The following is an 8,477-nucleotide window of genomic DNA, read 5'->3' on the forward strand; positions in this document are numbered from 1 at the left end:
AAGGGTGAGGAAGGAGCGGATTCGATGGATGTTCTTGAGTTGGAGGCGGCAGGAAGTGTTGAGGGTTTCATTGTGTGACTTGAAGGATAGGTCGGAGTCCAGGGTTACCCCAAGGCATCGGGCCTGTGGGACAGGGGTAATTGTGGTTCCGTTAACTTTGATAGATTGGTCAGGTGGGGGGGCCATACAGGATGGGGTGGGATGAAGATGATGAACTCTGTTTTCTCCATGTTGAGTTTGAGAAAGCGGGAGGAGAGGAAGGAGGCTACAGCTGCTATACAATCTGGAACTCTGGCCAGCAGGGAGGTAATGCCTGGTCCAGAGATTTATATTTGGGTGTCATCGGCATAGCAATGGTATTGAAAACCATGAGATTCTATGAGTTGGCCCAGGCCAAGGGTGTAGATGGAGAACAGTAGGGGTCCTAGGATGGATCCTTGGGGGACAACTACAGAGAGAGGGCGTAGTGAGGAGGTGGTGTGCAAGTGGGAGACACTGAATGTCTGGTCGGTGAGGTATGAGGAGATCCAGGAGAGGGCCAGGTCTGAGATACCAAGGGATGACAGAATTTCTAACAGGAGGGAGTGGTCAACTGTGTCAAAGGCAGAGGAGAGGTCAAGGAGGAGGAGGACAGAGTAATGGTGCTTGGCTTTGGCAGTTAGGTCATTAGTGACTTTTGTTAGAGCAGTTTCAGTGGAGTGACGGGGTCTGAAGCCTGACTGTAGTCTATCAAAGAGCAGGTTGGACAAGAGATAGGAGGAGAATTCGGAGTAGACGTGTTGCTCAAGCAGATTTGAGGCGTACGGGAGCAGTGAGATGGGGCAATAGATGGCTGGAGAGGACGGGTCGAGGGATGGCTTCTTAAGTATAGGTGTGACTGTGGTGTGTTTGAAGGCAGAGGGGAAGGATCCATTGGCTAGAGATAGGTTGAAGAGGTGGGTTAGGGCCGGAGTAATGACTTCAGTGAATTTGGGGATGAGATGTGACTGGATCGGGTCAAGCGCGCAGCAGGTGAGTTGGGATTTGGAGATTAGGGAGGAGAGTTTTTCATCAGTGATGGTGGGGAAACAGGTCAAGGATGATGAGCAGTGAGCAGTTGGGTGGATGGGTTGTTGGGGGAGTAGGTTGAGACGGTCTCTGATGGTGTCAATTTTAGTTTTGAAGTAGGAGGCAAAGTCGTCAGCTGAGATAAGTGACGTCGGAGGGGGCGCAGGAGGAAGGAGGAGGGAGTTGAAGGTGGTGAATAACTGTTTGGGATTGCGAGAGAGTGCAGATATGAGTGTGGTGAAGTAGACCTGCTTTGCGGAGGTGAGTGCATTCTTAAATGTGAGAACTGCCTCTTTGTAACTGAGTAAAAAATATGCAAATCTATTCTCCAGGATGTAATTAGGAGAACAGTGCCTCTGTATGCTGCCCTCTAGGGACAGCCCCCTTAACATCATGCATGACTCAGTTAATAAGCCTACTGACATGATGCAGGGTTTATTGCCAAATTGGTATTTCTATTCCAAAAGGAACAGATTCCCAGCTATGGACAGTGTTAATTCGGTCTTTTGGACCTCCTCAGCATAGCGCAGGGATACTAATTTGGCAGAGTGAGAGACTATAGACCAGGGTCAGGGGATAATCATACACATTTGTAACTGAAGAAGTCTTCCTGGGAGTGGCTTTTCTTCCAGAGGCGTTCTGCAACCCGCAAGGCAGGTCTCAGTTTTTTAGTCAGGTAGTGTCTGTGGTTCATGGTTCACCTCCAGGAGATAGGAAATCGCAAACTATTCAAGACTTATTTCCAGATTCACTAAATTGGCGATACCTGGACAATATTGACTTTTATGGTATATTTGAACAATTTCCCAATGTGCTTTAACTCTATGAATAAATCTACCTGGTGAAAACATTTTTTTTCTGATGTCAGACTGTCAAAATAGTTTTCTATAAAGAAATCATACTTTTACTTTTCCAATGTATCCAAAATATAAAAATTATGCTGTTATACAAAAGGATTTGATAGAAAATAAAATCCTAAGATTTTGTTTTCTACAGCTCCCCATGTGTAGGTAACAGACTACAACAAACCTGGTACACCATACTTCATTTTATCTGTCCTTCACATTTCGCTAACTTGGCAAATGTATGTTGGGAACAGATGGAAGTAGAGATGGTGTAAGGATCAGACTGCAGTTTGTGGTCTATAAAAAGATATGACATTTTTTATCGGGACGAGCGGAAATGTTTTATTTTTCATTTTAGATATTTTGAAATATATAACAAATGGTTGAGAAGGTAGACATAACATGTGGATCAGAGGGTAAAAAAGAATCCTGAATCCTGAAGGTGTACCTTTTCTTTAAGATAGTGTATTTCTTTTATGATGTGGTTTTCAGGAAGTGATATATAGCACTATTGGTATAATATAATGCTGTCCAACAGATTTAATGATTACTTTGTAATTCTGCTACCAATACTAAGGATTTTCAGTCTTGTGTTTCTTAATTCACTTTTAATAAATATTTCAAGATTCTATATGATGCTTGCAATATTTTACTTTTCAACACCCAGTTCATCTGCACTAAATATCATCTAGTTAAAAATCTAAAATACAGTTTCTTATAAATTTTAATCAATACATAACATTTTTTTCTGTAGATTTTTGTGTATACAATATAGAATAACTTTACAAATGTGACTAGGGTCGTTTTCAGACTTTGTGCTCTTTGTTTTGAAGTTTTGTTGTGGTTGCTTAGTGTGGTGTATGTTAATATGTTTGTGTATATTTGAACAGGAAAGGGGGGAAAATTTTATTTTTATGCCTGCTTATAATATTTTTTATTTTATCACAGACGAACCAAACTCCTGGAGTGCACCCTCTACCACCTCCCCAGGGCCGGAAGTAGCCGTTTCTCTTGAAGACATGATTGCACCATTATCTTCATCACATTCAGTCTTGCCCTCTGATCCTACTCACCAGATACACCCAGAGCCAGCATGGGATATCTACAGGGAACAAGATATGGGAAAACCAAAGGAGCATACTGCAAATGGTCATAAAAAGAAAAGGCTGGGAGAGTCAAGGGAGAGATCAGCAAGCCCAAAGAAAGTAGATAGGTCAAGGAGGGAAGAGAGTTTCAAAAAAGAGTTTCAAGACAGCAAGCCGAAAAAATCTGATTGTGGAAAGGCCATTTCTGCAGGAAAAATGACAGTAAAAAATGTTGGTGAAATGGGAGAGTGTGAGTACTCTGCAGTCAGTGATAGTGGAGGTCGGATCTCCAGGTCCACTGAAGCAAGCAGAGAAGGAAACTTCTGTACAAAAGACATATATAAGGATGCAACCAGTGATAAAAAATCAGTGACCGCTCTTGAGCAGAGCAGGTCAGATTCAGGTGGGGTATCAAAGGTGTACAGTAGCAATATGTCCACCTCTCGAGCAGGCACCATGGACCAAGATGAGAGAGATGCTGAAGCTAAATGCAGTGAATTCCAAAAGGAAAGTCATCTACATCCCAGCAGCACCCGTACCGCTAATACTGCACCTCGGAAAGCAACTGTCTCACCAGGACCATGGAAAATTCCTGGCTCTGATAAGCTACCTAGCACCCTGAAATCTGGCACTTCAGCTATGAGCAGATAACTGAAAATGTGACTGTTCCCTTTACTTGTTTCACGTAGACTTGGAACATTTTTTCTTAGCTTCTTTCTCAAATAATTTAATTTTGATTTTCTTTTTATTTATTTTTAATTTTCACATGTATTTACCTACACAAGTGCATCTGGGACCAGGAGCATATATTTTGTATTTCTTTTAAGGTTGTGCACAATGTCTAACCAGTATAAAGAAGCAACTGTACATCAGTACCTGGAGCTCGCAGGTCTTATACAGTATCTCTGGGCCTACCAGCTAAGGAAGAACCAAAACAGCAAGGAGTACACCAGAGGCAGACAGTGCAGTTTAGCTTTAGTATATTTTTTCACTGTATGAAGGATATGGGATCCACTCCAGTGTTGTCTGTAGCAAAATAAAAGGACAAACATAGAGCAATCACAAACTGGAACATCGCCTTAAATCAAACTGCACTGAGTAAGATGAAGGAGAAAACGAATTATGCCTTGTAATTCGACAATGGTATTGTAAATATATTGCTATCAACATATCTAGACAGGGGTTAAGATATTTCTCTGAAGCTTTGAATCTGCAGACCATAATGTGTTCAGTAGGAACGTATCTTCATTAACCCGCCTGATTCATGCAGCATATGTAGGTAGGTGTGTGTGCTGCCTGTTAACTTGGACACTTAGTGTACTGACTGATGTGGCTCCATTTAAATGCCATTTTTCTGTGAATAACTCACATTTCTGTACATTTCAAAGGAAGTTAAACTGGAGTTCAATGTGTACATGTGTACATGTTTAAATGTACATGTATTGTACTAACAGTACATGGTAGTTCTCATAAGTCTGTAAGAAGCAGTACTAGTCATCCCAGAAAAAAAAAATCCAGTAAGAAAGAAAATTTATCTGCACTGTTGGACTAGACTTCATTCGAACAAAACTAATTGAAAAGTTTGAGAAAACCACAAAATTTCCCAGTGTATATCATTCAGTCTGGTCTAGTTTCATGTGTATGAATGATAGAATGGAATTTAGGCTATTTAGCATGCTAATCTGCAGCTTAACTTATTTTCTGACCCAGCATTGTAAGCAATACTAGCACCTTGTATAGTCCATACCATTTACACAAAGTCACTTTTAAATATCAACATAGGGGATCCTTGGGTATAATTTAACAGTATGCCGTCTATAAATCGCATATTCCCAACGCACAATGAATTTAACGAAATATAAAGTCATAAATTCAGGTTGCCAATTACAGCTATTAAAGGTTAAAAGGATAAAAAGAGGTTTCCCCTATTGCCTTACACTCCACCATACGACATATCTGGATTCCATTATCTACTTTTGGAGGAGAAATATAAATTCGCATCTGCACTTTCAAAGGGTTTGCTATATTTATATTGCAACCAAGAGCAGTTTATTGAGAAGCCTATTTTCATGAAAGTATTATACATAAATATCTAAGAAATGTAAAAAAATATATATATTAGAGGGATGTTTGAGTAGAGTGGAGGGTGCATTTCATTTCACTTCTAACTATGCTTTACATCAGATGTGCAATTTTTCTATGACTTTCCAGTCTGTCCCTGTTCTTGGACATCTCCTAGTTAGTCCTGGTTTAATAAGCGGTGCATCAAATGTTTAATGTTCCATCTGTGTAAGTCAATGAAAAAAAGGAGCATTTGGATGCTAATTGAATTTGCAGCTTTAAAGATAAATAAATCACCATCCATAAAAATAAAGCACAAATACAGAGCATTTTACTGATGTTCATGCCCACCTCTTGCTTGTGCTCTCATGTTAGGCAATCACCATTAGCTTGCCTAATCCAGTTTCGTAAAATGCTTCTGTAGTGTAAGTGCACGTCCCAATATTTCTCATTTTCCATATGTGACCAAGCTGGTGACAAAAGGAAACACTACATAAAAAGCATTCTAAAGTCTATGTTGCAGAGTATATTGCAATTACCGCTGAAGTAATTGTAGTATACAGCTATAACAGATAATGTCTGAGAACAACACATCATCTAAACCCCATTCCAGATGATAATTCTGTGTAGTGTTAGCTGTGAATTTACCTTGTACAGCTGTAACTCTATAAATATAATTCCATGTATTAATAGTCACAGAAAGGCTGTAAGTGAGCAACTATTTTTATGAAATGCACCACTACGGTTAAATTAACTTTTACATAAATCTTGTTTACTGTATGATATTCTAAAACACTGTCAAATAAAATATATATCCAAAAATCTTAAAAAAAAGATTCATGTCTTTTCTGAATTAACGTGTCCTTTTTAATATACAATACCGAAATATGGTAAGAGAATTGTTAATTTGAAAACTTTTGACTATAACCTAACCCAGCACAGAAGTTTATATCCCACGAAAGTGAAGGTCCATTCGTAAGTACCATTTTGTAACTTATGAATAGGTTCAGTTAATATCTTGGCTCCTCGACCCCACCAGTAGTGGAAGCTTACTGCGCACATTGAAGTTTGAACTCAATAATAGAGCATTTAGTAAGATCCTTAGCTCGCCAGCTAATAACAGCTGTAGACAGATGGAATTTTATATTAAAGGGGTTATCCAGGATTTTAGATTTGATGGCTTATTTATAAGACAGACCACTAATTTTAGATTGGAGGTCCAACTGCTAGGACCCCCTGTCAAAGATATGTTTTGAAGGGGCAATGACATGTAAACAATGAAGAGGCTGTGGCTCTCATACGAGGACCACAACCTTTTGAAAACAGCTAAGCAGTAAGGGTCCTGACAGTTAGACCTCCACCAATCTATAATCAATTACCTATCTTAAGAATAGGCCATTAGTTTTAAAAACCTGGACAACCCCTTTAAATCTGTCGCTATGGAGAAAACTGAAATTCTGTCAGATAAGAGTTTCTGAAACCAGTAAAAATATACAATTAAATGAAACTAATCATTGGACCTAACACAAGGAAGTTGCATCCAGGTGGTATAATAACTATCACTGTAGACAGGGACTAAATTATGTTATATTCCTATTGTTCTTCTTTACAAATTCATTGAAAGCCAAGTTTGTTTTTGGTGGCCTGCATCTCTTCTTTGTTAATTTTCTGGGTAAAATTTGTATGGTTTCCATGTGAGGTACAAATGTAAGTTCCATCACAGCTTCTAGAACCACTGCAAGGTAAATAGGTAACTATCAATAGGTAATATAAAAGATTATGTTTCTTTAGGAATATGAGCAATGCAACAATATTGCATCAGCATCCCAGTGACCATCAGCAGACCCTGGTTGTCTCTACTGCATTCTTCTGATTTCCAGAGTAATAAAAGAGCCCCATTGTGTGGGATGATCAGTGACTACTTCTTTTGTAAGGATGCGAAGTTAGCTGAAATTACCTGCAATGGCACTGTTCAAACAGCAGGTGTGCACAGTGGTATTAGCCTATTGTGTAGAGTGGAAGTTTATCATCTTATGTCATAGTCCTACATGTACAAAACCTCCAGACAGTTACATATGTGAATCATATTTGGCATTGTTAGAAAGGGTTACGTGTATTCTGAGTTATCTTAAAGGTTATTTTTTAAACAAACAATCCACTTGTAACTGTCAAAGTCTCTCATTAATATTTGATAGCAAACTATATAGTAATCTTGATTGAAGATAAATACTTCATTCAAACTAGGCGATTTACTAAACTTATAATATCACAGCGTACCATATCATATACTATGTTTTATATGACATATTAATATAATATAACATTATCAATATTCATATTTTATTAAAAAGAACTACAAAATAATACTTTGGATACTATATTATATGTAAACAATGTGTATATATATATATATATATATATATATATATATATATATATATATCATTATTATTATTATTATTATTATTATTATTGTCAGGGTCTGGGGTTGCTAGGTGGGGTGGCATAGACGCAAGAGTCCAGTTTCTTTAGTCCAAACAAAGGAAGAGTTTATTTTCACTCAAAAAGGTAGTGCAGCAACAAAAGAAAACAATACAAAAATAAATACCTGCCCGGCTAGGCTCTAACAAAACATAGACTAGGTTACCTCACCTAGAATAACAGAAATCCAAAAGCCAGTAGAATCACTCAGGACACAGCTCCAAAAATATGTCCTCTCTGTTTGGCTTTCCAGCCAAGTTCTGTCAAAGGTCTGCTGCTGGAGCTGACTTCTAAAAGGGGTTGTCCCATCACAAGGATCCTATCTATACTGCTTGTTAATGTGGATTTAAGACTTTTCCTAAATACATTGCTTCAGCAAAACTTCTTTGTTTGTCCACTATCTTAATTTATTCACTTAATTGTTGACATTGCGTTGCTATGGCCCTTGGGATTATCTGCTCAAATGTCAAGTGACGTAGCTGCCTGCTCTCAGGGGGGAGGTAGGGGGGAACTAAGTGCACGGGAGCAAACCTGTGTCTGTAGCTGTTCCTGTGTCTACACCACACATGTGACCTAGCTTCCTGCTCTCAGATAAAGGAGGGGGAAATGAGTGTTGCTTTCTTATATAAAAGTCTAAATCCTAGTGGGCTAAAGGACCTGGTCCCTCTGCTCACTAGGATTTAGCTTTCTTATATAGAGCAGGCTAAAAGCTTGTGGATAGAAGGACCTGGTCCCTTAGCCCCCTAGGATTTAGCCGACTCTATATAGAACAAGCTAAATCCAAGTGTTATAGGACCTTTGATGACCTCACAGGCCCTTCAGTCGTCCCATAGGATCACGCAATGTGGTGGGCGGAGCTACATGTTAATTTGGGGCGGAGCTAAACTGGAGGTAGTCAGACAGTATGGCTTTGCATATGAAACCTCGCCCACCAAAACCAGGAAGAAAGAAGTCTTTG

At 39.0% G+C, this 8,477-nt stretch overlaps 1 protein-coding gene across 7 annotated transcripts in view; it reads left to right on the top strand.

The window, feature by feature from the left end:
* Window positions 1-5,853, top strand: part of MAGI2 (membrane associated guanylate kinase, WW and PDZ domain containing 2) — a 674,896-nt gene extending 669,043 nt beyond the window's left edge. For 6 of the 7 annotated variants that reach the window (XM_075274083.1, XM_075274085.1, XM_075274084.1 and 3 more), the window contains one exon: window positions 2,841-5,853. In XM_075274083.1, the coding sequence (XP_075130184.1) occupies window positions 2,841-3,628 (788 nt within the window). In that variant the 3' untranslated portion in view covers window positions 3,629-5,853. The remainder of the gene's footprint in view (window positions 1-2,840) is intronic. The other variant, XM_075274088.1, reaches the window with a different exon arrangement.
* The last annotated feature ends 2,624 nt before the right edge of the window (window positions 5,854-8,477 follow it).

This window comes from Leptodactylus fuscus, chromosome 5 (genome assembly GCF_031893055.1).
Source record: "Leptodactylus fuscus isolate aLepFus1 chromosome 5, aLepFus1.hap2, whole genome shotgun sequence".
Classification (NCBI taxonomy): domain Eukaryota; kingdom Metazoa; phylum Chordata; class Amphibia; order Anura; family Leptodactylidae; genus Leptodactylus; species Leptodactylus fuscus.